Source organism: Streptopelia decaocto (assembly GCF_964273445.1).
Source record: "Streptopelia decaocto genome assembly, chromosome: 8".
Taxonomy (NCBI): Eukaryota; Metazoa; Chordata; class Aves; order Columbiformes; family Columbidae; genus Streptopelia; species Streptopelia decaocto.
In genome coordinates this window covers 21,998,485-22,025,259 of record NC_138662.1, presented here as the reverse complement: position 1 = coordinate 22,025,259, position 26,775 = coordinate 21,998,485, and the positions used below count along the sequence as shown (strand labels likewise).

The window sequence follows — 26,775 nt, the reverse complement described above, 5'->3', positions numbered from 1 at the left end:
GGGAAGGAGCCCAGCAGCCGGCCCTGTGTGCGGGGCGCTGGCGGACGCTGTTCCCCACCCTCCCCAAATGGGACGGCTGTTCCCCACCCTCCCCACAGGTCCCGCCAGCCCAGCGCCTCCCCAGTCCAGCCCTGGCATGGGCTGGTGCAAACTGGGGGGGTTAGGCACTCCAAAACAGGAATTAATTGTATCCTGCTCTTCCTCCTCTCTCCCCAGAGCTTCGGGAGGGTCCCTGCCCAGGGGCTGCGAGACTGGGGCAGACAGGGACAGGGGCGGGCAGGGACCGGGGCAGACAGGGACAGGGGCGGGCGGGGACAGGGACAGGCAGGGACAGGGGCAGGCAGGGACAGGCAGGACTCTGTGCAGGCAGGGGGCTCGGGGACAGCCTGGGCAGCCGGGGCTGAGCCTCCGTGTCCTCCTTCCTCCGAGGGTCCCCGCGGAAGCCCCGGGCTGGGATTTGGTGCCGGCCGGTGACGCGGCTGCGGCTGTTGGCGTCCTGGTGCAGAGCTCTGACTGCCAAGCAAGGGCTTGCGTGCGGGCAGCCCGGGGAGCCCGACGTGCACAGAATGAAACGAACGGCTCTCTGGACTCAGTCAGAGCTGCTGGCGCATGAAAAGCTTGTAAAACACTGACAAGTTCTAAGTATCATTCTCTATTATAATAACAGATTTTTTTTTTTCTGTCCAAATATAGGCCCTGATAATACAAATAAATGGGACTATCCCAAACCTGAATGGAACGAATATTTCATGTGACTATGGAAATAATATCCACACCGTAGCCAGAGTTGCTGGAGATGATGTAAATCAGTTTATTTACTGCAGTTTACTTCCACGCGAGAAATATCCAACGTTTCCAGACGACCAAGGTACAGAGGAAAATGGGCTCAGTGCATTCTGACCCCTTCTGTGGACTTCATTTCCCAGGGGTTTCGTTTCTTTTTCCAACTGTACATGTAGAAAATGCATACGGGGAAAAGAGACCCAAGCTGCTTCTGCTTTATAGGGCATATGACTTCAAAGCGTGGGGGTTCACCATCTTAACATGAATTGACAGTATTTCAAATCTATCAATTTTAGTTTTAAACATCAGATTTTAAAAGCCAGTTCATGTACTTATTTTTTTAAGATTTATCTGCTTAGAGCTTCTGGTTTAGAATTAATAAGTACTAAAAAAAATGCTTTAGCCCAGGGAAATGAGATGTTGCTGCTTATATTGATATTTTCAGTACTTCTGTTCAATTTCTCCTGAGCACGCGCGGCCTTTCGGGGGCTCTGGAGAGGAGCCCGCGCGCCCCTGGGGCAGCTCAGGACCTCCCGTCCTGCTGGTGCAGTTAGAGCCAGACCGAGGGGTTCTAGTGCCCCGTTGGCAGCGGGTACCAGGGGTGCCCAGGTTTGGGGTGACCAGCACCGCAGAGCCGGTGGGAGCCCCGGTGAGCTGCCCAGGAGCACCAGCCGCTTGCCCGTGGAGGTGCCCATGTCACTGCTCCTGCCCTTGCCCGTGGAGGTGCCCGTGTCACTGCTCCTGCCCTTGCCCGTGGAGGTGCCCGTGTCACTGCTCCTGCCCTTGCCCGTGGAGGTGCCCGTGTCACTGCTCCTGCCCTTGCCCGTGGAGGTGCCCGTGTCACTGCTCCTGCCCAGGAGCTCGGTGCTTCGCTCCAGGCTCCAGTGTTAAATCTCCATCTCTCGGGCCTGGGTGAATGCCCTATTGAAGATGGTTGACTTCAGTAGGAGAAGAATGAGCCAGTCCTTTTGAAAACCCCACTTTTCATGGGCAAGTTTATAAAGCTGCATTGTTTTTCTCCCCAGCTATCCAAAGAATGGGAGATCATTAACTGTTCTGTATTGTTGGTTGCAGCAATGTCCGAATGAATTTCTGGAATCCAACGCTCTGATTTATTGTACATATTCTGAAAGAGGCATTGTCCCTTGTCCCTGGTGCTTATATGGCAAAATTGCAAAGAAAAAGAAATAAAATTCAGCAATTTTGGGGGAGGGGAGGTTAGTGTAGAATGTTGAGTCGCCAAAAAGGGGTTTCCACTCTTCTCTGTGGGTTTGTTGTCATGGGGAAAGTGAGCGGGGTTTTAAAACATGATAACTAACATGTTTTAATTACCACATTTTTTTTAAATATCATTTAGCACCAACTGTAAGCAAAGACAATAATTAACTCTGCTAATTAACACTTGCACAACACGCTGGAATTCTGTGCTGAAAGTCGCAATGTTCCTTTCTGGTGAGGGTGATGTAAAGCGTTGATTTAAGAGGGAAGAGCTGGAAGTCAGAGGGCAAAAGACGAATGGTTCGAGCTCTGCAATGCAGCTCGGAGGAAGCCCTTGAGCAAACAAATCGCATTTAGCCCTCGTTTTCCCAAGGGTCTGTCTTGTCTTCTGAGCGTGAGTGCGAGCGAGAGGCTCTTGCAACCCAATATTCTTTGGCTTGGTTCTCCAGACCACGTGGTTGTCGAAGCTGCTCTCCGGGTCAACAGCAAAAACATTATCCGGGCCAATTTCACCATCTACGATTGCAAAAGGACGGGGAACATTTACCCGAAGAGAGCGTAAGTGGTGCGGTGTGCCGGGGCGGTGGCGGCCGCGGTGGCGCCGGCGCTGGGGCAGGTGGCGCGGGGGCCGGCGGGGGTTGCGGGTGACGCTGGGGGGTTCCCCGCGCGGTGCAGCCCCAGCAGCGCGGGGGCCAGGGCAGTGTTTGGCAGGGGCACAGCGGCTGCTCTGCCAGGGATCCGCGTGGGAGGGTCCTCATCGTGTCTGGAGCCATCTGGACATGTTGGGATTTTTGGAAATATGAATAATATTTTGATATCAGGCTCATTCTGTTAACCCTTATGCAGCGGAGCCGGCATCCCCAGCGATCCCAGGGGGTCTGCGGGCGGTGAGGGAGGGGCACAGGGGGTCCCATGCGAACCCGGGGCAGAGCCTGCCTGGCTCCACGGGTGAACACGTGAGGAAAGAGTGTTTTGGGGGGAAAGAGCAATTTTCACACTTTTCAGTAAGCAGGAGAGGGTGGCTCCCTGTGGGCCGGGGCCAGACGGTGGCACCGAATGCAGTGACACCCTGGAGCTGCCCTGCGGTGGCACTGGGGCTGGTGGCTCTGCTGCGTCCCCACCAGCTGCCAGGGGAGGACGAGAGGGAAACCAGCCCCTGCAACCTCATTTTCTGGGCACTGTTAAAGACTGAGCACCATGTGTAAAGATGGATTGCACGGCTGAGCTGTGGCTGCCCTGAGCAGCCTGAAATCTGCTTTTCTCACCACACCTTTGCTGTTTCAGATGCACCAGCTGCCTCTCGACGCGGTGGAAGTGTCACTGGTGTCCCTCCACCTACACCTGCGTCTCCAACCGCTCGCAGTGTGCCGACGCGCTGCAGATGGAGGTGAGGCCCGTCAGACCGGCCCAGGAGGCCTCCCCGCGTCGCTGCGCTGTGGCTGTGATTGCGGAGGCAGGTGTCCCGCGCTCGGCAGCGCTGTCCCGGCGGGTGGGGGACAGCTCTGGTGACGGTGCTGCTCAGCGTCACCGACATGCTGCCTGGCCCTGGGGAGTCTCTCTGGTCGGAAATGCAGCGATATGCATCTTGTTGCCAAAGGCTGGGCGGATGGCGAGCTGGAGGGTCCCTCTGCCGTGCTGCTCTGCCCGTGCTGTGCTCACAGCGTCCGGCACCGCGGCGGAGCCCGGCTGGGACCATGCCGCCTCCAGGTCCCCAGACTGAGCCTCGCTCTGTTCGGTGACCCTGGGTGTCTGCGGCGCTGATGCTCAGGTGGTCTCAGCCGCTGCTCGGCCTGTTTTGGGTCCGCTCCAGCAGCAGTTGGCACTCGCTGGCCATGGCAGCGCGGCCACGACTTGTACCGGGCTGGGGATGGGGCACCCTCCTCTGCCGGTGTCCCACAGGGGGCACATCCGCAGCAGGTAAGCTGGACCCGTGCCGTGCCGTGCTGTGCCGTGCCATGCTGTGCCGTGCCATGCTGTGCCGTGCCATGCTGTGCTGTGCCGTAGCATGCCATGCTGTGCTGTCCTGTGCTGTCCCTTGGCTCTCCATCACCTGCCAGGTCTGGAGCGACACCACTGCTTCTCTGCATTCTGGGGCGCCGGGGTTTGAGTTACACAATAAACATAGCAACACTCCACAATTCGTTTAGCTTTGACTAGGCTGTTGCGGTATGTTAATAATTTGCTGGAGCACTGCTGCTGGTGCTCATCTAAAGGAGAAAATCGCCCCTTTCCAAATTATAGCTTCCAATAACCCAGAGGCTCAGTGTGTTCCTGCTTCTGAAATTTAAATTGAAGTTCATTTAAATAAAATTGGTTTTTTAGCAATCAATCTGCCGTAGATGCAAGCCAAGCTTTAACACTGTAAATTGAATATCCCTTTGGCACCGGTGCTCTGCTCTTGTCTCGGCTCTTCCAGCAGTTCCCTGTGCTCATTACCGGCAGGACTTTGGCCCTGTGTCACACGTGCCACCCTCTCCCTCCTGGCTGGCCCTGGCATCTGCTCCCGCTGCGAGCGCCGGGGATGGGGGCGGCGCTGGGGCCACCGCGTCGCAGCTCCGCGTGGTCGTGTCTCGGGGGAGCCCTGGGCCGCGCTGCCCGTCCCTGCGGGTGCAGCAGGTGCAGCTCCCGGCAGCGCTGCCCGTCCCTGCGGGTGGCAGCAGGTGCAGCTCCCGGCAGCGCTGCCCGTCCCTGCGGGTGCAGCGGGTGCAGCTCCCGGCAGCGCTGCCCGTCCCTGCGGGTGGCAGCGGGTGCAGCTCCCGGCAGCGCTGCCCGTCCCTGCGGGTGCAGCGGGTGCAGCTCCCGCAGCGCTGCTCTGGCCCCGGGCTGTCCGGACGGGCTGTGCTGTCCTGCGGCTGCCTGGGCCGCTCGCACTGGGGGGGCTGGTGAAAGCACCGTCCGCCTCCTCAGCTTCCCAGGTGTCAAAAAGCATCCAGTGTTTTCTCTTGCTGCCTGGATGGGGTGAGCACTTGAAAACCGTCACTGATGGGGGGCCCACGTGCCGAGGCTGCGTGTTGGGGTCTGCCCTGTGCTGGGGGCTCGGGAGTGCCAGCCCCGCTGGTGGCACTGGGTGACAGCAGGGGACCGCCACACATGGGCCCTGCATCCATCTCTTAATCACGGCTGGTTCGCGGTGTTTCTCATTAAATCTGAAGGAGGAGCTTGGGCTGTGAGAGGACTCTGAAGGTCCCAGGTGACTGATTGATGTTCTCCTTGACAAAGCGCTGCATGGCCTGCAGCTGGGCTGGGTTCATTTGTGTCCTTCACCTTAAGTGTCGCTGCTCTCCAAGGGGAGGGCCAGGGCAGGTTTTAGCAGAGAGGTGTGCGCTCCCCGCTCAGCCCGGGTGTCCCTGCCAGACCCTGGCTGGGGAGATGCTGGGGCAGAGCTGAGAATCGCTCTCTCGCCTGTTCTCCAGCTCCAGAGCTGCAGTTCCGCTGGGTGCTGCACCTGCTCTGGGCACATCCCTGGTTTGTCTCTGCCTTTCCAAGCTCCTCCCGCTGGTTTTGGTGAGCAGCCAGCAGGACGAGGTGCTGGTAGCCCTGGAAACACGGTGCCGCGTCCTACAGCCGGAGCTTTCAGTAAGAACACTTGCTGGCACGGCTGCACCTGAGCGCTGCTCCGCCGGGAAGCCAGGGTCGCTCTGGCTTCATCCGCAGCATTTTAAACATTCTGAGCCTTTGCCCGATGCAGACGTGAATGATACAATCAGCTGGAAAGCTCTATTTCTAGCTGCTGATGAACAGCGGGGAAGGGGCTGCGAGACAAGTTAATCAGTCCTCTAAAGTGTATTTACCCGGGAAGCCGTGCCGGCTGCTGGGACATGCAAGGACACACCAGGCCGTAGCAGCTTTTGCATGAATTTTCCATTGTAGCCCTGCTGGTTTTATTTTAACTCTTTTGATTCTCCTAGAAGAGGCTTGGGACTGAAATCTCTCTCCAGTGCTTTGCTTTGTTGTTCTACTTCTCTTATCAGGTACATCTTGTGTTATTTAATCCCCTTGTTTAGGCGGCACCAACTGTGCTTGGTTAAGATGAGTGTCCTGATAGAAATGAAGCGTGTTTTCCACAGTTAAACAGGCACCTCCAGGTGGTTCCCTGGCCCCCGCTGGATCTGGGGAAGGTGGGGGAGAAGCCTCGTGCTCGCTGCGTGTCCGGCCCCGGGACGTGTCCAGCACCGGGACGTGTCCTGCGGGCGTCGGGAGGGCAGCGGCTCCTCTCGCCGGAGCAGCGGCGCTCTCATCAGCACGCTGGGCTGACCCTTAGTGCGAGTGAGAGGCAAACCTTGCCTGCTGCAAATTATTCTGCATAATGGACCAAATATTTTGTTGTCTTTTACCCCAGTGGCTCCACTGTCAAAGGCATTAATCTGGATATACCCTGGGGCAATGGAGAATCTGGCTTCTTTTTTGCTGTAGTTCTGCAGTGTGATTTACATCTCATGAGAGAACAAGATAGGCTTGTCATAGAGACTTGAATTCTGAGTCAGCTCCAGCATCTGAGCCATCAATTTAAAGTGAGAACAAAAGTAGGGGGACGGATGACCTTTTAAAATCATTTTCAGCCTCGTTGAGGCTTTTCATTTCAGCCGTCCTACCAGCGCAGTCCCCTCGCCGAAGGCCCTGCCGCTCACGGCACCCTTTGCTGTGCGCAGAGCCCGCGCGCTGCGGCGGCACGGGCTGGGGGGCTCTGCAGGGCGGCGGGGCGCGCTGTGCCGCGGGGGGCGCGCTGGCGCGTTGGCCGCTGTAGGCTGCACAGCCGCCTTTTAGCGTCACTCCAGCCCCGACGCCTCACAAACGTTTGAGTGTGTGTGATTCTGTGAGGGCGCTTCCCAGTGCAGCTGAGGAGCGCACACGCGTTTGCCCTTTGCCTGGGAGGCCGGATTTTCCAGTGCCGGAAGATGGAAGGCAGGCTGGGCCGCCCGCGGGCTGCGAGCTGCCGGGTCGCTGAGCTGGGGGAGCGGGCAGGACCTGCCGTGCCGCCTGTGCGCCCGCCGCGGTGCCGCCCGTGCCTGCGGACGGGCCCCGGCAACCCGGCCACGCGCTGCAGCTGCCCGGGCACCAGCGCAGGGGTTGCGGCGGCGCCGTGCTGGGCTTCCCGCTGAGACTCAGCTTCCGGTGGTGTCAGCGCTCTGTGCGTCACGGTGCCATCTTGGCATTCACTGTCTTGGGTTACCGTGTGATCTGACTTTACAGATGTACTGAAATGAATCTTATCAAGGGTCCCAATGTGTCGTCTTGCCTTGTCGGTGAGGCTGCTCAGCATACGCCTAGCTAACCTCTTTTTTGTCTTGTTTTGTACCTAACAGAAGAAAATTGACTGTCCGCGAATCGTACCTGCCTCATTGGACCCCATGCCCACAGGAGTGGCTCGGGACATTACGATCTCACTGGCCAACGCCACTTTCTCCAAGGTAAATGAGTTCTGGAGAGCTGGGGAGGCCGCAGCCGAGCCTGGGCTGGTGCGGTGGCCCGGCCAGGCGCGGGACGCTGAGGACGGGCTGGTGTCGGAGGGGCTGGTGTCGGAGGGGCTGGTGTCGGAGGGGCTGGTGTCGGAGGGGCTGGTGTCGGAGGGGCTGGCCCCGGGCCGTGTTGGCTGAGGTCGCTGCACTGGCCGCAGGGGCTGGTGGAGAGCAGCCACCCCGATCGGAGTGGGGTTGCAAGGCAAAGCCGAGGGACATGATCTTCGTGTCCCGGTGTTCTCCAGGGATCTCACACAGTTAGCCATGGGCTTCTTGCATTTGGTGGAAAAAGGAGGTTTATGGACCTTGTAGCACAGTCACTGGAACCAAATGTTTTGGGGAATTAAAACCCCCAGTTTCCTCTGGTGTTTGCTGCACCGCAGAGCGGCCGGTGTCGCGCTGCCGGCGCCGGGCCCGCCCCGAGCCCCTCCCCAGGTCGGACTGGCGGGCAGAGCCCAGCGCTGCGCAGGGCCTGTGCTGGCCCAGCGTGGAGCGCAGTGCCGAAACGTGTTCTGACCTGACTTCTGGTCACCCCTGCAGAGCTCTTTTATTTGTGAAAAAATCCTTTCTGTGAAATGTTCTGGCTTGCGGATTGTAACAGGGTGAAAAGGGGGAGTGGACGTCAAATGGTGCGTTTGGAGATGTGTCCCACACCAGTAGGAACCAGAGGAATTTGAGGCAGGGAAGCTCGGCACTGGGAAAATCTCTGACTAAGCTCTGGTGTTTGTAGACAGCTGCCCCGTGTCGTTTTGGGTCAGGTCTTCAGTGGGGCCCGGGGGTCCTGGTTCACCATGGCCCTGCGGAGGGTCCCGGGGACGCGGCACCTCATTCTGCAGGGAAAGGAGAAGGTTGGAGGCGCCGGTGGAGCTGCCGATTCTGTGCCGGGGCTGCCGGGCACTGCGGAGGCTCCGCTCCCACCGGACCCCAGCACGGGAGGATGTGCCCTCCGCAGTCAGCAATCGAGGGTGAGAAATCGCTCTTCCTCTGCGGGCGCTGGAGGCGGCTGAGGAGGAAGCGGTTCCACATGTAGGAAATGGAGTCAGCAGGAAAGGGGCCAGGCAGGGCCGCTGCCGGTGCTGGGACGGGCCCAGGCTGTCCCGCTGCCCCCCGCAAGCTGTCCTGGGGCACCCGGTGCGATTTCTTCTCCGTCCTGCTCCTCTTCTTCCTTTCCACGGCAGCTCGGAGCACAGGCTACACCTGTCCCATGGGGCTCGGAGCACAGGCTACACCTGTCCCATGGGGGCTCGGAGCACAGGCTACACCTGTCCCATGGGGCTCGGAGCACAGGCTACACCTGTCCCATGGGGCTCGGAGCACAGGCTACACCTGTCCCATGGGGGCTCGGAGCACAGGCCACGCGTGTCCCATGGGGGCTCGGAGCACAGGCTACACCTGTCCCATGGGGCTCGGAGCACAGGCTACACCTGTCCCATGGGGGCTCGGAGCACAGGCTACACCTGTCCCATGGGGGCTCGGAGCACAGGCTACACCTGTCCCATGGGGGCTCGGAGCACAGGCTACACCTGTCCCATGGGGCTCGGAGCACAGGCCACGCGTGTCCCATGGGGGCTCGGAGCACAGGCCACGCGTGTCCCATGGGGCTCGGAGCACAGGCCATGCGTGTCCCAGCAGGTGCTGCGGGGCCGCCCGGGCAGGTTCTGGGGCCGGGACCGGCCAGCACGGTGGAGCTGCCGGGCACGGGCGATGTGCTGGGGATGCTGGTTCCCCCTCCCACTGTGTTTGTGTTCCCTGAGCCAGCGGCTGCCTGCACCAGCCCAGCGCTTGCTTTTATCTTTTATCAGAGCCATCAGTTCTCAAAGGGTGGTCAGAGCTCAGCAGTGGTGCAGCATCAACCTGCTCAGAGATAGCATTTGTTCCTGCAGGATGGAGGCAGAGCAGTAACGCAGGGCAGGCTATCATCCTTGTGTATCAGGAAAACAGCACAGAAAGTCTGCCTTTGAACACACTCCCAGCTGGGTCCTCATTTGAATTAGAGAATTGCTCTGTGCAGTTGTTGGGAGAAGAAGGAAGGTGGCTTTGAGCCCAAATCATGGGCTTATTTGGTCTGGTTTGGGCGAAGCAGCCTGGGGCCACGTTGGCTCTTGGTCTGCACTGCAGCATGAACTGCAAACACCCCTGGGCCAGAGGAACCAGGTACCCGCTAGCACGTCTCCTGCCTCGCACGTGCTGCGGGCCAGACGCGTCTCCTGGCCCGCACGTGCTGTGGGTCAGACGCGTCTCCTGGCCCGCACGTGCTGTGGGTCAGACGCGTCTCCTGGTCTGCACGTGCTGTGGGTCAGACGCGTCTCCTGGCCCGCACGTGCTGTGGGTCAGACGCGTCTCCTGGTCTGCACGTGCTGTGGGTCAGACACGTCTCCTGGTCTGCACGTGCTGTGGGCCAGACGCGTCTCCTGGCCCGCACGTGCTGTGGGTCAGACGCGTCTCCTGGCCCGCACGTCACTTGGTCTGCATGTGCCACATGTCCCCGGCTCAGGTGTTGGTGGCAGGAGCAAGGTGAGACGTGGCACCTGCCATGTGGGTTGGCTGAGATGCAGAACTGCACTTAAACGACTGTTGCAGCCATTCTGCTCTTGTCTTCCCTCTCCAGGAGACTGCTCTGGAGTGCCATTTTGGGACGGACAGGTCGTTTGAAGCCCGGTGGGTGAACTCCTCCGCTGTGGAATGCATACACGTGCTGGTGAGTCGGGGAGGCTGCCAGCCCCTGCTCCCCGCAGCGTGGGGCAGGTCCCAGGGCAGGGAGGGTCTTGTCCCCAACCTCCCACCCAGCAGCTGAGGTGCCACCTCCCTCCTCCCCCTCTGCTTCCAGCTGGAAAAAGCTTCAGCCAGGCTCGCTCTCCCCTCTGGCGCGGGGCTCTCCCCTCCGGCGCGGGGCTCTCCCTCCGGCGCGGGGCTCTCCCTCCGGCGTGGGGCTCTCCCCTCCGGCGCGGGGCTCTGTGCGTGCGCTGGTGCTGGGGGGCGTTCACGGCCCCGGCGCTGCGGCGTCTGCTCCGTGGGATCCGCAGCAGCTCCAGCCCCCGCTCCCCTGGGCTTTGGGACGGAGCTGCTTGTTTACCTTTCCAAATGGGAAGAGTTCAGTTCAGGCAAAAAAAATTGGCCACCTCTCAGTGTTGCTATTTCTGTAGCTTTTATTCTGAGCTGGGAATTGGCCTGAGAAAATGCTCAGCCGCTCACCAACGAGCGGTGTGTGGTTGTTGGAGGGAAAACCGCACCTCTGAGCTGCAGCCAGCGTTTGGGCCCCCACCGATGGGAATACAGCGAGCAGAAGCTTCGGAGGAGTGCTCTCCCTTCGTGTTACCTGCACAGCTGTATTGTGGCCCGGTCCTGAAAATGCCCAGCCTGGCCGCTCGGTGGGTTTCCCGTCCTTCGTACTGAAAGCAGCAGGCAGGGCTCTGCTCCCACTGCCCCGTGCCCTTCGCTGCGACCTCCACAAAGTCATTCAGACAGAAAGCAGCGCTCCCTCTCTTAGCCCTGCTAAGAGGAGACCCTCCTATACCGAGCAGCAGCGTTCAGAGGAGCCTCACGAGGAACGTTAATCTGTGTAGGGTGCATATAGATTCTTGTATTTTACTGAACTTCCTAAGCTTTTTTTGATTTGTTTTTTGTGCGCAGCTCCACACCTCAGAAAAGAGCCATCTCTTCCCCGTGAACCTTCAGCTGAAGGACAGACCAGACAGATTTATCGACAGCCCAGAGATGATGACAGGTCTGAGTTGAAAACATTTTTATTCTGCTCTCATCTGGTCAGCCTGAATGACTGAAAATCCTGGCAAAGTGTGTAGATTCAGGAGAGAGACCACAGCTCAGCTGGGCACATGCAAAAAATGTATTTGCCTGGAGTCGCATGCCTGTGAACAAGTGCCCAGGAGCCAGACGGACGCCCAGGGACAGACATCCCCTTGGCACCGAGGGAAGCCAAGCCCTGTCCTTGAGCACAGGCCACGGCTGAGGTCTCTGGACGGGCTGTGCTGGTGCTGTGGGTCACTGTGGGTCGCAGCAGAGATGGGGGGTGTCCCCAGGCCCAGGCAGGAATTCCCTCCAGAGGAGATGAGGGACGAGGCAGCGCTCTGCCCTGAGCTCACAGGAGGTGACATGGAGGTTCAGCGCGCTGTAAAAATTGAGTCTTTAACTCCTGTGCTGAGAAATGTGTAAACACATTTCAGACCGGCCCGCTGGTCTCTGGAGCAGCGCTCGGGTTCCCAGCAGAGCCCTTGCTCCATCAGCGGGCCCAGGCGGGCGGGGAGCAGACTGAGTGCGCTCAGACACGGCATTTAGACGGGACGGGCCCGAGAGCCAGCGCCTGCACCGCGGCCAGCGCTGCGGGACTCGCCGTCGCACCCACGCTGCTCCCGCCGCGGGCTCCGGCGCTGGGGGCTTCTCCTTCTCAGCAGTGTCAGCAGCTGCAGAAGAAGGAACTGATCAGCCCTGGAAGCAGATGAGAGCTGGATGCCCGAGTAAGGTTTCCCCTGGCAGAGAGCTGTAAGGGGCAGAGGGACGTTAGCACCATCAGCCACTGACCCGGGGTAAAAAGGTTCCCCCATAGTAAATCCCAGTGTAAAGGAGACTTATCTTGCAATGCATTCCACATTGGTGAAATAACCCCTGAAATAGCAGCACGGGTGCAGGCATGAGGCACGACTTCCGTGCAGAAAGAGGAGGGTGACTGTATTTTTGAGACAGAGAGGTGGGAGATGTGAGCTGAGCACGCTCTGACGAGCGAGCGCGGGCTCCGGGTTCCCGGCGTGGGTGGCGCTGGCAGCGGAGCGGAGGGAGCGCAGAGCCCCCCCCGCGCACACAGAGCTTGCGCACACGGGCTGTGGTCGCATCGATCCGAATGTGCCAGAATATTTGGAGCTCCTGTGGGACCTTGGGCTGCTCCAGCTCCTCCTCGCCTGGAGCAGATTGGTGGAAGTAAAATGAGAGAGGCTGACTTGCAAGCGGAGATCTGCAGGGCCAGTGATAAATGGGTGCATCTTTTTTAGTGTCTTTAATGGAATTACTGTTATTAGTGTTTATTATTTCGGTGTTTATTAGCTTTTATCGTAAACTGCGTTTTGGTAGTCCACTGAAGGAGTCACAGCTCCTTGCTGTCGGGTGGAAACCAACCCGTGTAACTCCCTGGGTGGACTCGAGGAGGTGAAATAAGCTCTTTGTGTGTGGAGAATGGGGGAGCCCCTCGGTGCCAGTGGCGTGTAGCGAGCACGAGCACAGGCCGTTGAACCTGGGGGATTTGTTGGCTGCTTATGAAGCACCGTGAGACCCTCCCGTGAACAGAAGTGCAAAATGTGACTGTTTCTTTGTTTTATGTTCTCCTGCAAAGTCTCCTCTGGGGAAAAGGGTGTGAAAACCACGTTTCCTGAGTGTTTGTGGCTGTTTATCTCAGCGGATGCCCACACTCCTTCAGCAGAGGCTTAGGCTGGAGAGGAAACGTAACCCAGGGCAGCAGCTAATGAGGAGGTGCAGGAAAATGATGTGGAAGCTGAGCTGAGCAGGTCTGAAGGGAGAAGTCAATGGAAGGGGCCCGTGGTCACCGGGGGAGGAAGGGCGCTGTAAACACTGCGCAGAGCGCCCAGCCGTCCCCTTTCTGTCAGCGTGGAAGCAGCGTTCCTGCTTTGCTAACAGGATGGAGCCAGCTTTGCCAAGCGGCTTCCCATGTGGATGCTGAGAGTTGGAAACATGAAGCATAAATTGACAAAAGGTTCCGAGTTTGGGTGTTGTTTGTTTTTCAAGAGGAAGAAAAAGGAAAAGAAAGTGCTAAATTACATCGCAGTGAGAACAAGCACCCAGTCCTTCTGGGAAATCTTCAGGATGGCAGCCAAGCGCTGCCTCGTCTCGCTGTGTGTGCAAACTGCTCTGCTCATCCCCGGGGTTTCAGATGTTACTGGGATTAATATAGCCGGGCTGGGGGAGCGGGGGTGGGAGTGCCTCCCGCTGAGCAAGGCTATGGAGTCGGCCCAGGAGCTCACGTCGTCTCTGCGTTTCAGTGGAGGTGTACAACTGCGCCACCGGGAGCGCCGACTGCTCGCAGTGCCTGGGCAGGGAGGACCTGGGGCACCGCTGCGTCTGGAGCGAGAGCAGCTCCAGCTGCCGCCTGCACGGCGAGGGGACCCCGCTCTCCGACGTCTGCCCCGCGCCCGAGATCAGGAAGGTGAGACCCCAGTGTGACATGGAGGGTGCTGGTGGCCGGGCAAGGGTGCGCAGAGCTGGGACCCGCTGCGCTGTCCCCACTGGGGACACGGGAGGGACCGCGCTTTGTCCCGGCACGGGACGGGGTCACAGCCAGCACTGAATTACTCACTGACTTTCCATGTTGTTGAGTAACCTGATGCCAAGGACATCTCGCTAGTGACAAGACCCAATCTTTGTCACATTAGTGGGGAAAAACAACAGCAGCACAATCAAAATGTCCCAGAGTTCCTGGGGCTGGTAAAAGCGAGAAAGATTTGTAGGGTCGGCTGAAGGACTTATCAGGAATAGTGTTTAATGGAGCATAGCTGAAACAGGAATGCCAGCACTATCTCCCGGCACATGTGCTCTGCGGTTCTGCTGAGATTAAGAGTGGCCAAGGGACGTTTTGCCATTATGCATTTTGAAATGAGTTTTATTGAAATTGTAGTTGAATGAATGTTTGTTTGGGGGCATTTGGATCTGGGGTTCTGCTTAGAGGTACGGCATGAGCCGAGCAGCAAAGAGAGGATAGAGAGCAAATCCGAACATGAGCTCCCTGGGAAGGGAGAAGCTGGAGAGGCAGAACAGCTAATGCGAACATCAGAATCCTCAAGGATGTGGGATTTGTGTCTTAGGGAGGTGTGTAGCCATAGCTGCTCCAAATCCGGGTGCTGCGTGGAGGGATGGTGGGACGGCAGGATCCCCATCGCCGGCCTCTTCCCTCGTCACCGTGGGGGGGGGCTGGCCTGCGAGCCTGCCCTTCCCCACAACCGACTGTTATCAGCACCTCGCCAGAAAATAATGGAAGGAAACCACAGTTCAGGTCACAGAGCATCGCAGGACTCTGTCGCCATTTCCTTGGCAAACAGTAGCTGGTAAATCCAAATCCCCTGCAGTCACGTGAGAAACCAGCGCTCACAGAGCTGTCCTGGGGGGACGCGGCGGGCTAAGAGGGACCAGCCCTGGCTGCCGGTGCCAGCGGGCACGTCGTGCCGGCTCTGTGTGCCGCTGCCTTTGCAAGGGGAAAAGAGCCGTTTCTGAACGGGAGGGGTTTGTCCCGCCTGCTGAACAGTGCAGGGCCCTGCGCAGGGACACTGCTTGGTGAACGGTGTCACACCAGCTCCTGTCCCCTGGCAGTGGGGGGCAGCTGCCGCTGAAAATCCCGCGGTGCAGAGGATGAACGGGGAGCAGCCGCCTCCTCCCGTGGTGCCGCCTCAGGGCGCCGCAGGCTGCTGTCCTGGCCCTGCTTCGTGCCTCAGCACGCTTTGTCTTGGTTTTGTCCTGAAAGGCCCCGCTTTGTTAGGGACAGCCCTTAAAAACATGGTGCTCGGGCTCTCTCTTCCCGGCACGCCGACATCCCTCCTCTGGGTTCCCGTATCTCTGGCTTGGTCTCTGCCCCAAGTCCATTCAAAACAGAGGTGTGGAAGGCGTGATGCTTCACCCCAGATGTGTTTGCAGCTGGAGTAATTGCTGCCCAAACCCCGGTACCAGACACAGTGATGGCTTCTCGTGCGCCAAGCTGCGGCGACGGAGCGCGGCGGTGGGTCTGCTGCGGGGAGCCAGCCCGGCCGCTCCACGGGGACAGGGGGACGTGGGCGCGGGCACAGCCTTGGGGGTGAAGGCAGGAACCTCCCCGGCGGTTCCCTCCACCCTGTCCCTCGGTGCCGCAGATCGAGCCGCTGCGGGGGCCGCTGGAGGGGGGCACGCTGCTGACCATCCGCGGGAGGAACCTGGGCCGCCGCTTCAGCGACGTGCTGGGCGCCGTCAGGATTGGCAGCGTGCCGTGCGCGCCGCTGCCCCGCCGATACGTCGTCTCCGAGGCGTGAGTGTTGTGCAGCCAGGAGGGCCCTGTCCCCGTCCCTGTCCCCCCATCCCTGTTGCTCACCCGTTCTGCCTGGCGCGCTGGGTCCCTGGGCAGGAGCACTGGTGGGTGCTGCCCGGGCACCCTGCAGGAGGAGGGGGCCGTGGGCTCTCCCCTCTGCTCCGGCGGGGTGGCACAGCCGCCAACCGCCCTTTGCCGTCCGCAGGATCGTGTGCCGGACCGGAGAGGCTCTGGAGGCATTTTCGGACGTGGTGACAGTCAACGTGAGCCGGGAGGGGAGGTCCAGGGAGCGATACTCCTACGTGGTGAGTAGTGTCCCCCGGGCTGTGTCTCTGGCGGTTCTCCCACAGGCGCTCCCTGCACCCTGTGAAGGAGCCGCGGCCCGTGCCCCAGCGGGCTGCGACAAACCATCTGCAGCGAAAACCGCCAGGGCCCTGGAGGAGCAGCTGGTGATTGCTCCTCACCTGAGCCGGGTCTGGCGAGCCGAGCGCCGGGGCAGCGCCGCGGCCGGGAGGCGGCTCACACACCTCCAGCCAGTCCCAGCGCCTGCCGGGGGTTGTCACTTGTCCTGGCTGGATCATTGTTTCTCCTGCTATAAAAAGGAGCTCATTTTTGATTCCTCCTCTTTTGCTGAAGTGCCGGTAACAACCTGTGAGATTTTTTGAGACCTGCAAAGTCTCTTTGTGCTATGTAAGCTGTGTACTGTGGACTCACGTGTTTTAGAGCTGATACTTTTTGCTGCAGAGATTGTCTTAGTTTATGCATGAGAATAATGTGTAGGGATTAAATTTGAGCTAACCCTGTGCTATTATACAAAGAAAAGCCCTGTATGGCTTTGTACTGTACCATCTCACAAAGGTAACTTTCATCTCCATAAACCTAAAAGAAACCCATGCAGCTCTTCTCTTTCCTGCAAGCACCCTGTTCTCTGGCCAGACGCTATTCAGGGCAGCCCCACGTGTCCAGGGCAAACGAGAGGATGGTGCCAGGGGACACTTGAGCCCGCCTCTGTTGCTCGGCGTGCAAGGAGAAGCCCTCTCAGGAAACGCTGTGAAGGCTCAAGCGCTGAGCAGAGCCAGAGGAGCAAAGGCGGTCGCTGAGCCCACAGCGGGTCTGGCCGCTCCGTGCTGGCGGCTCCCGAGCGGGGCTGTGGCAAGGGCCGGCGGCTCCCGAGCGGGGCTGTGGCAAGGGCCGGCGGCTCCCGAGCGGGGCTGTGGCAAGGGCCGGCGGCTCCCGAGCGGGGCTGTGGCAAGGGCCGGCGGCTCCCGAGCGGGGCTGTGGCAAAGGCCGGCGGCTCCCGAGCGGGGCTGTGGCAAGGGCCGGCGGCTCGCGGCGGGAGGGGAGCTGTGTCTGTCTGGCTCTGTCTCAGCAAAGCCTGAGCAGAGATGAGACGTGTCCTGCTCTGCGCACACGTGTTGGGGAGTGAAGCTGCACGACATGTAGCTGCTGTTCCACACCAAAAGTGGCTTCGGCACCGTTTGCAAGCCAAGCAGCGCCATTCAGTTGTCTCGACTGTCCTCTCCTGTGCAATGACGTGGAGATGAAGCAGACTGCACCATGCAGGGCTGGTCTCGGTGACACCTGAGCTTGGGCGTTGATAGCAGTTTACCTGAAAAAGTCTAAAAGACTTGTAGAACTGCCCTTCCAAAGACAGTCCTTTGCAAAATACCAAGCCTTATTTGTGTGCTCTGTCTTTTAAAAGTCCATGTTAGATGTATTTAGAAGAAACGGTATTCAGCTGTATTTCTGCAGAGGAGGAGGGAGAAACATGGTCAGGAGTCTTCTCCAGGACATGATAGCAGGCGCAGGATGAGCTGGATTTGGCAAGTGAGCTGAATCTGCAGCAGTTGCGGTGGGGCCGTCAGTGCTGGCAGCGCACCGAGAGCAGTAGCCCCTGGCTCTTGTGAGAGGAAGAGCTGGGAGGCTTTGGGGAACATGAATAATCCTCTCCTCTGTTGTTATAACTGCGGATTTGAATGCGCAGGTCAGGGGCCAAGGGCAGGAGAGAGCTGCCTGCAGACGCTCAGAAATACAAATTAACAAAAATGAATCCTGTGGAAGTGGGTAATGATCAGAAACAACAGAGGAAATGGCTGCAGAGAAATAAAGCCCTCTGAGTGCAGGACAAGGGCAAGGATAGCTATTAATAAGCGTGTTTGTGTGCTGGGATTGACAGCAAAGGGCATCGGCACCAGGCGTGCGCCGCAGCTCGGCGCGTTGGCTCCGCGGCTGCAGCAGGGACGGGCCGTGGCGCTGAGCGGGCGCGGGGGCCTCCGGGGTGCGTGTGTTTGACAGGAACCACCAGCTGCCTTTGGGAAGGGCCGTGGAGTCGGTGTTTGCTCTGCCCGCGCTGCCCTGTCCAGCGCACGGTGCCCAGCAGCCTCTCCCGGGGCACGAGGGTTCCGTGCTGCTTTGTTATCAAAGCCTCGAGCTCATGCACCTCGAGAAGGTTTCCAGGGGCTGTAAATGCAGATGACACATATGCTGATTGCTGCTGAAAATGGCCATGGGCAAAGTAACTTCTCCCTTGGTCCAAGAGATTCAGATTCGAAGCTTCCTCAAGGAGGACTTTGATATTCAGTTATGCGGACTCATGTGGCGATTTTCATAGATCGTTGTCCCGGGGGGTTCATGTGGGTCTGGAAGGGCAGAGGTGGTGGAGCTGCAATGAATGGGAGATTTCCTTTTGTCAGTGAACCCTGAGCTGTCGCCAGCTCTGGACCCTCCATTGGAAATCTCAAGCGACTGGTGGGATCCTGGGCTCCAATCTGGACTCAGGTCTCATTTATTGCCAGAGTTTAGGGACTGCAGAGAGTCACAGAGGTTTTGGATGATCTCACTCTTCAGCACATGTGCCTCTCTCCTTGTTCTGAAACCTTGCCAGCAAAAGCTGTGCTGCTGTTTCAGAGCCTCACAATGCTGGGTACTTAAATCTGCTGAAGCAATTCCCATGCGCAGTGTGGAGTATCCAAATGTGAATTTACCAGAGTAGCAAACAGATTTCCCTTTTGTTCTCAGCTTCCCGTGGTGCAGTCCATCGCTCCCCTGAACGGCCCGAAGGCAGGAGGAACCAGGGTGACCATCCGAGGCAGCAGGCTGGATGTCGGCTCCGAGCTCCGTGTCCTTGTCAATGGCTCCAGGCAGTGCACTGACCTCAGGTGGGACACTCTGGGCTGGCACTGAGCTGGTGACAGGAGCCAGCGCCTTGGGAGGGGTGATATTGTCCCCTGGGAGATCAGGAGGAGATCAGGCGTGAGCTCCGTGCCCAGCGCTGCTGCGGGCAGAGGCACCTGCGTGCCCAGGGCCCTGCTGCTGCAGCAGCAACCTCTGCTCTGCGTGTTCCCATCGCATCGGCGGGAAGATGCGGGGCCTGCCCTTCCCCTTTGGCTGTACAGGAGATGAGCCTGGCAGCCTGTGCTGCTGTGTGCTCGGGATTGCTTGTTAGTAGGCAGCATAATTAATAGGTGATTGGCCTGTGACCGGGAGCTCCCTCTTGCCTGTCTCTGCTGAACGCCTTCCAGGGGCTGGGGGAAATGGGGCCGGGGGTCAGGCGCTGCGGCCGCTCTCCCGGTGCGGTTTCCCGCTGCTGACGCACCTCTCCCCGCGCAGCCGCAACGACAGCACCATCACCTGCACCATGCCGGCCGCCGAGCTCACCACAGCCGTGCCGGTCTGCGTCCAGTTTGAGAACAAGTCTTGTACCAGCCACAACATCACGTTCAAGTATGAGAAGAACCCGATCATATCAGACATCAACCCCAAAAAGAGCCAGATCAGGTGAGCTCTCTCCCCCAGCAGACACATGAGCCTGCCCGCGTTGGTGGCCTTTGTTGAAATGAGGCTCTGAACTGGTGCGGAATGCAGAGCGAGCGGTGCTCTCCCGCGGGGAGAAGGGGCTTCCTCGGCCCGCGGCGTCACACGCGGCCTTGCAGACGGGTACCGAAGGGCACCGCAGGGCTCCGGGGTGCCCGGCACTGGAGTAGGAGAGGCCTCACGCACCAGCACTGTCTGTAGCTCATTTCTGTGCATTTAAGACACGGAAAAAAGTCGGCATTGGTGACTGTACTGTGTGCACCTGGTGGGTGCTTCTGGGGGGTTCAGGTCAGGGGCTTTATGAGACCCTGAAGACTTTTCTTGGCAGTAAAACTGCTGGAGGATAAGCTGAGATTTGTAATTTTGGATTTCAGCCTTTCCCCGAGGTCAAAGTATTTCATTTTTAAAGTGTGTTGCTTTTAATTTCGTGTCTCTCTGTGGAGCTCTTGGGCTCCCGTTCCTCTGGGTGCCCTGGTGAAATCCCACCTTCCTCGCCGCGAGCCTGGAGCACCCAGGGCTCTCCAGGAGCTCTGGGCTCTGGCACGGTGCTGCAGGAGCCAGAGGCAGCGGCCGGGGCGCGGGCGCACAGGGACTCGGGTCCCGTCCCTGGAGCGGAGCCGTCCCGGCGTCCCAGGGCCGTGGCAGAGGCTGTGGGCAGTCAATGGCAGGGCCGAGCGGTGACTCACAGCACAGCTCCTCGGGTGCCAGCGGGGCTGCGCGGCGTCCAGCACACAGACAGCGGGACAACGTCACCGACCATATTCACCAGGGAAACCCCGGGGTATTTCTCCATCACCGTACTCGGCTTTCCTGGTATTTACAGCAGTTTCCAAATTTCAACCGCTGGGAATGTGACAGGCTGCTCGGTGGCTCCTGCAGTCTGGCTGCCCCGGTGCATTGCTGTGCTGTTAACCGTGTGGGGTCAATCACTTGTGTAAAAATGTAGCTGAATCTGATGTGTCTTACCATATTGCTAAAATAATCTGTGTGAGCAAAGTTCAAAACAAAACAGCAGTTGTAAACTAGTCTGTGGATTCAACAGGCTCTTTGTTAGAAACTTGGATCATAAGTACATAGCGGTATCTACAGCATTGTAAAAGATTTCAGACAACCTGACTTTCACGGCCTTGGACCCAAAGTCACTGTCTGGAGTAGTCTGGAGATAATGGGATTTGTAAGTCCTGAGTGGTGTGACAGATACTACGAACGCGATGGGCAGGAAGGGGAAGGTAAGCGCGGGGTCCGGAGCAGACAGGCGGTGCTGTTCTCTGCTCCGTGCCCTGCCTGGCAGAGCCGTCTCGTTACTGTGCTTAATTGACTGCACATTGAGAGGCCCATATTGCACATTCCCCAGGCAGCAGATCCAAAACACAAACCAACTTTCACATTCTAACCTGTGTCAAAGTGTTTGGGAGGTGCAGGATCCCTGTCAGCCTTAACGGGTCTCGTCCCTCTCCAGGGCTCCGCGGGGCCGGGACAGGGAACAGCTCCCGGCCCCCGCTTTCTGTGGTCGGAGTGGCCTGCGCGACCTGCTTGGTACCCATGGGGTGTGGGAGCAAGGGGACAGTTTGTGCTGCTGGAGGAGGCTCCCCGGTTCAGCACAGCAGCTGCTGCTCCTCATCCTGCCCCGGTCCCGGCAGCAGTGGGTGTGCTGCAGCGGGGAGGAAGGCTTCGGCTCTTGGGCTGTGTCCTGTGCTCAGACGGCTGGGAAACACCCTGGTAAAACGGCAGCAGGTGACACCGGCCGTGGCACCTCGCTGCTCCGTGCTGTCCGCCCCAATCACCTTCTCTTTCTTCCTTCTCCTCAAAGCGGCGGCCGGATCATCACCCTGGAAGGAAGAGGCTTTGAGCTGGTCCAGAACGTGTCCATGGTGGTCCGTGGCATCGGCAGAGAGCAGACGGTGGGTGTCCCTGCGCGGTGTCACTCGGTAGCGGGGAGCAGGGCTGCGTCCTGTGCCTGGGGCTGTTCAGGGCTGAAGCGGAGGCCCCAGCCCGTGTTCAGGCTGTTACCGTGGTTAGCTCAGCTGAGCGACAGGCTCATTTGTGCCCACACAGCGATTGTTGTTGTCAGCCGTGTTTTGGGTGCTGTCAGTGTGCCTGACGGTGCTGCCTGGGGGCCCTCAGAGTGTCTTTTCTTTGACGTGCGTTGCCTCTCCTGTTTCCAGAGCTGTAAGGTTCACACCGACGCCATGATCACCTGCCCCTCTCCCGCTGCCTCCAACACCACGGTGGGGAGCAAACCCGCGCCCGTCGACTTCTATCTCAACGGGCGCCGCTACGCAGACGCGCGCCCGGCGCCGGACGAGGAGCTGTACCCCGAGGAGGCCCTGCACCTCAGCAAGTTCAGCATGGAGTACTACGCCGACCCCCAGTTCTCCACGGCCAAGAAGGAGAAGTGGATCAAGCACCACCCTGGCGAGCCCTTAACCCTGGTCATACACGTAAGAGAGCGGCACAGTGACTGGACACAGTGCGGGAGGGAGACGGGGGCGGCTGCGGAGGGGATGCAGGAGCAGGCAGCTGTTGCTCAGCCGCTGCACCTGCACCAGGAGACACAGACCTGGGTGCCCTTTGAGCCATCACAGAGGAGCCACGTTTGAAGGATATAATAGCAAGAAGCTAAATAAAATACTGAACGTATGAAAAAGGACAAGAATGCACTGGCCTGAAATCAAGCAGGTACTCCAGAAGGTCACAACAATAGATATTTATTCCTGCAGAAACAGGTCACGCATTCTTCTCTTTTGGCTACTGAATTCAGCTCGGTTAGCAAGGAAGTCACGGTACAGCAGCCCAGCGGCTCGGACAATGCGCAATAGTCATTCAAAGGCCATTGTTCACCGCAGGATATCCTCACGGGCTGCGCTGTGTTTGAGGAACACGGCCCCTGTTCTCAGGCTCGCAGACGCGCCCCGGCCGTCTCCTCCGCTGCACATCCTTCCCCTCCCAGGTGCGCTCAGATTCTTATCTGCGCTGCACAGCCACGCCACAGCAGAAGCAGATTTTTCCAGGTTCCACGAGGGGCTTGCGCATCCTGTGCCCCACGCAGAGTGAGGAATGGGAAACAGGAAAATGGGGACTGGCCTGGTTCTGGGTTTCCTGCAGAGTGCTGGAAAAATGTCCTCGGAGAGGGAGGATGCCCCCAGGTCTGAAAAACAGCAGGGAATACGGAAAGTAAAGCAGGAAAATCTGTTGCAATTCTGACTGCTACTCTAAAGACTGACATCCTGATTCTATTTTTGTCATTAGAAAGAGCCTGACAGCCTGGGCCTGGAAAGCACTGAGTACCAAGTGAAAATCGGCCTAATCTCGTGCGAGATCCAGATTGTTTCGGACAAAGTCATCCACTGCTCCGTCAACGAGTCCCTGAGCACCTCGGAGAGACAGTTGCCGGTGACGGTGAGTGCCAGGAGCCCCGCGCTCTGAGCGCGGCAGGAGCGCAGCCGCTCCCGCAGCCCGGCAGGGTGGCCGGGGACGGACAGAGCTCGCTGCGCTCGCGGCTGTCGCGGTGCAGGTGTTGGTGTCGGGGCTGCCCGTGTCACGGGGGAGCCGCCACGCTCCATCACAGGCACCGCAGCTGCTGGCGGAGTCACGGTGCTGTGGCTGGGCTGCGAGTCTGTCAGTTCTGGTAAAGCTGTGAAATCCCGGGCATCTGAGTCTGTGTCACTTGCAGTAATTCCCTTTCTGGCACTTGTGAGATACATTTGGGGATTTCCACAGAGTTTTCGGTCAGCTGGGCTCCTGCTGCCAGCAGAAGAGCTGCCGTGGCCGTGAGAACTGACCCTTTCCGGGCTGCAGGAAGCCCCTGGATGGAGACAGGTCCCTGCGGCGTGAGCGGGGGGGCAGGAGGAGGACACAGGGCTGGAAAGTGCCGTGGTGCTTCCCAGGGGCCGCCGTTCTGTCACTGTGGAGATTTCAGCGTTCAGGACTGTTGTTCATCCTCCTTTCTGCAAAATGCACAATTCTGTGTTACTGCCCTTTTTTCCATAGAGGGCTTGACTTACCGCTTTCCTCACCCTCCGTTTCCCACACGTGGTATGCAGCGCGTTGCCACGCAGGGACGTGGCGATGGCCCTTTGTATCTGGAGGGAAAATGCCGCTGTTCCAATGGTCTGAGGCCCTGCAGCCCCCTCCCATCCACGTGTTAACAGAGAAGCGGTGGAGCCAGCAGCGTGGGCAGCGAGGAGGAGGAGGAGCAGCAGGAGGGCTGGGGATGGAGACAAGGCTGTGTGCCCGTGCTGCCCAGAGAGAGGCACGAACATGTGCCACCAGTTCAGTGACGGGGTTGTCCAGTTTGCTGGTTACAGTCTGTCATGGATGAAATTCTGTTGCAAACTGGAAATATGGAAATGCAGAAGTAGCAGAATCTCACGAGTCATTTAAATGGAAATTTTAAATGGGGTAATTTTGGTTTAAGTGAGAACTGAGAAACAGGGAAATCCCTTTGGGGAAGAAGAGGAATCTATGAGTTTGCTGGTCTTGGTTTGACATAAAAGCTTCAGGGCAGTGCCCTGGTAGGTCCCTAGGAAGCAGGAGCGCGATACCCAGCCCTGAGGAGTCACGTAGGTGTCAGGAGTGTCCCAGCAGTGAGAGCGCAGCTAAACCATCGTGTGCTCGGGTCTGCGTGCGCTCATTAAACCTCCTGCGTGGTCCTTATCGCCTGCTGGCCGTCCCGTCGGCAGCAGCTGCCTTGGCAACGCGCTGGTGTGAGCGGTGCTGGCGCGGGCCGGTCCTGCGGTGCGCTGCAGTGCGCAGCGGTGCCCCCGCCCACGGCCGCACTGCCGGGGCCGCCCAGCCTGCGCCGCTGCTGCGGGTTCCTCTGCTGCGCTGACGCCTGTTGTTGTTGTGACTCCCCACTTTGTTCTTGCGTAGACAGTAGAGCTCACATCTGCAGTGATCAGAGCACAGAACAGCCCTTTAAAACGTGGCTCACTCTCGGTCTTCAGTCCGACTGTGATTTCGAGTGTGCCTGTTCTGCGGCCGGGTCCGTGTCACTGAGTCGCACTGGGCAGCAGGAGCTGCCTGTGGAGAGAAGGAGCTTGAAGATGGGGTTCCTGAGTGTGCCTGTGTTTGGGGGGTCACTTTCAAGTAGCTCTTTGGACGTCTCTACCAGTGCATCTGGAGCTTGATTTTGGTTTAGTTTAGTACCGAGGGGATCCCGTTCACAAGCTCAAGGGCTCGGATTTCCCGGCGGATGGAGCTGTGCGCCGTGCGCTGTGCATGCTCGGTGCGTGGATGTGGCGGGAAGGCCCTGCTTGTGGCACGGCTTTGTCCCAGCTGCTGAGGGCTGGCTGTGGTTGCACCACAGTGTGCACCTGTCCCGGCGGTGCTCCGTGACACAGATGGAACCGTAGGATTATTCCATCTCTTTCCTACTTAGTTTCAATTTTTTACCCAAGTTCTTCTCACTTCTCAGTTCTTGAGAGAAGTGAAACTTGCATTTCCAGAAGCGAAAGACTTGCATGTCATGAGTTTTCCTTATCAGATGATGCTGTCGAGCCCTTTCATCCCAGGGGCCTAGAGAACCATTTATAAACAGCAGCGCGTAAACTCTGCAGCCGGCCTGTGACGTGCGCTGGCCTCTTCCTGCCGGGCAGGAGACCCAGGGGCTGAGCTCGAGTGCCTGTGCTTGGTGTCACAAGCAGTCGGGCTGGGAGCAGAGCCAGCACCCTGACACCCAGCGCACTGCTTTAGCTGCACCATCGTTTCTTGTCTCTGGCCTCATTATTTTTTTTTCCCTTGCTTTATTTGTGTTTCAAAGACTTTAAAGTTTCCTCAGTCTCCTCCTGGGTGGCAGCGGTTCTGCTTTAGGAGGAGGAAGCAGCTGGGATTCAAGGGCCGTCCAGAGGCACGAGAGCTGGGAGATTAGTGGGAGCGATTTCTCACTGAGGCAGTGCAGGCAGCGCTGTGCGGTGCGGCCAGCGCTCCAGGAAAGGTGTCTCGTGCTTGGGTGGGTACAGTGGGGCCGTGGCACAGGCTGGAGCCCGTGGCTCTGCCACCAAAGCCCTGGGATGGCACCACCGCAGCCTGCCGGCAGCTGGGCTGGGCTTTCACCCCAGCACGCGGGAAGGGAATTGGGCTCTTGTGGGACACACAGAGTCCAGCTGTGACAGGGACAGCTGGGGCAGCATGTCCTTGAGCTGCCGTGCGCTGCCCGAGCCCTGTCCCTGCTGGGCTCCAAGCGCTTGGCACCGCGCCACTCAGCTCCCGCTCCTCCTCCTCGCAGATCCAAGTGGGGAAGTTCAACTACACGATCGCAATGCTGCACCTCGGGGGAGGAGAGACCGCGATCATCGTCTCCATCGTCATCTGCAGCATCTTGCTGGTGCTCTCGGTTGTAGGTAAGGAGACAGAATGAGGAGTTCTGGCTGTGCCAAGGGTTTTGCTCACAGGGTGCAGATGGCTCACACGTAGGAAACCTCTGAGTGCTGCAGTTGTGCAGGATGTGAACCTGAGCCTGTGTGGGTGCAGCAAGGAGCTGCTCATCTTTGTACAGGACCAAGGCGGCACCCAGGATGAAGTGTCCTGCAGCACGGAGCTCATGCTGCTGAATCCATAGTTCAGCTGTTATTAGAGCCTGTGGTATTTATAAACATACCCTTGCCCGCAAACACTTAGTAGCTGTTATAATACAAAATACAGAGGGTGTGAGAAAGGTCCAGGACTTGTCCTGACTTGAACGGGGCTCGCTCGCTGGCGTGACCGTCCTGGGTGCAGCCGGGCCAGGTCCTGTCAGCAGCAGCAGCCGGTGACAGACGCCTGGCGCGGGGGAGGACAGCGAGCGCCCGGAGCCGCGGGGCTGGAGCCGGCGCAGTGTTTGCTCGCCAACTGGAAGCTGTGCCGCACACCTGCGTCCTCTGGCTGGGCCATCTTCTCATCACATGCCCAGAATGACTGTGCAGCAAGAAGCCTCTTGGTTCACAGCAAATGAGGTGTTTCTAATAGGGATTTAATTTATTTTTAATAAAGGTTATAATGCACACTATTTATTAAATCCACCACCCATCATTAGAAACATATTTGTGGAGGCATAGGAAGGCTGTCAGACACAAACACTGTCGTACAGGTGGTAAATGTCTTAAAATCTGTATTCATTAATCAGCTGGAATACATTAATATACAGTAAAGCTGAATATAGACAGCCCAGACCTAAATTGACGATGACAGATACAGCATGATCATTAAATTCCAGCTGGTTTTACTTATTTACAGATAATCAACAGCTGCCTGATCAGATACCAGTCTTGTTGTGGGTGTTACACCCGCACCGGGTTGAGCTCTCGGCGCCCTGTCAGCCCAGGACCGCTCTGGTCCCGCCGCAGCTGCTCCGAACGCCCGGTCCAAAGGCTTCTTCCCTTCCTCTCTTCCAGCTCTCTTTGTGTTCTGCACAAAGAGCCGCAGAGCAGAGCGCTACTGGCAGAAAACCCTGCTCCAGATGGAGGAGATGGAGTCGCAGATCCGGGAGGAAATCCGCAAAGGTGAGTCACGGCGCGGGGC

At 58.6% G+C, this 26,775-nt stretch overlaps 1 protein-coding gene across 1 annotated transcript in view; it reads left to right on the top strand.

Moving 5' to 3' along the window:
• The window catches only part of PLXND1 (plexin D1), a 75,853-nt gene that overhangs the window by 24,460 nt on the left and 24,618 nt on the right, over positions 1 to 26,775 (top strand). Inside the window, exons 6-21 of the mRNA XM_082059726.1 lie at positions 694 to 868; positions 2,451 to 2,559; positions 3,286 to 3,388; positions 7,305 to 7,409; positions 10,066 to 10,155; positions 11,088 to 11,181; positions 13,460 to 13,623; positions 15,314 to 15,465; positions 15,671 to 15,770; positions 18,484 to 18,623; positions 19,075 to 19,242; positions 21,089 to 21,179; positions 21,444 to 21,719; positions 22,528 to 22,677; positions 25,505 to 25,619; positions 26,649 to 26,756. Coding sequence (XP_081915852.1) covers positions 694 to 868; positions 2,451 to 2,559; positions 3,286 to 3,388; positions 7,305 to 7,409; positions 10,066 to 10,155; positions 11,088 to 11,181; positions 13,460 to 13,623; positions 15,314 to 15,465; positions 15,671 to 15,770; positions 18,484 to 18,623; positions 19,075 to 19,242; positions 21,089 to 21,179; positions 21,444 to 21,719; positions 22,528 to 22,677; positions 25,505 to 25,619; positions 26,649 to 26,756 — 2,140 coding nt within the window. The remainder of the gene's footprint in view (positions 1 to 693; positions 869 to 2,450; positions 2,560 to 3,285; positions 3,389 to 7,304; positions 7,410 to 10,065; positions 10,156 to 11,087; positions 11,182 to 13,459; positions 13,624 to 15,313; positions 15,466 to 15,670; positions 15,771 to 18,483; positions 18,624 to 19,074; positions 19,243 to 21,088; positions 21,180 to 21,443; positions 21,720 to 22,527; positions 22,678 to 25,504; positions 25,620 to 26,648; positions 26,757 to 26,775) is intronic.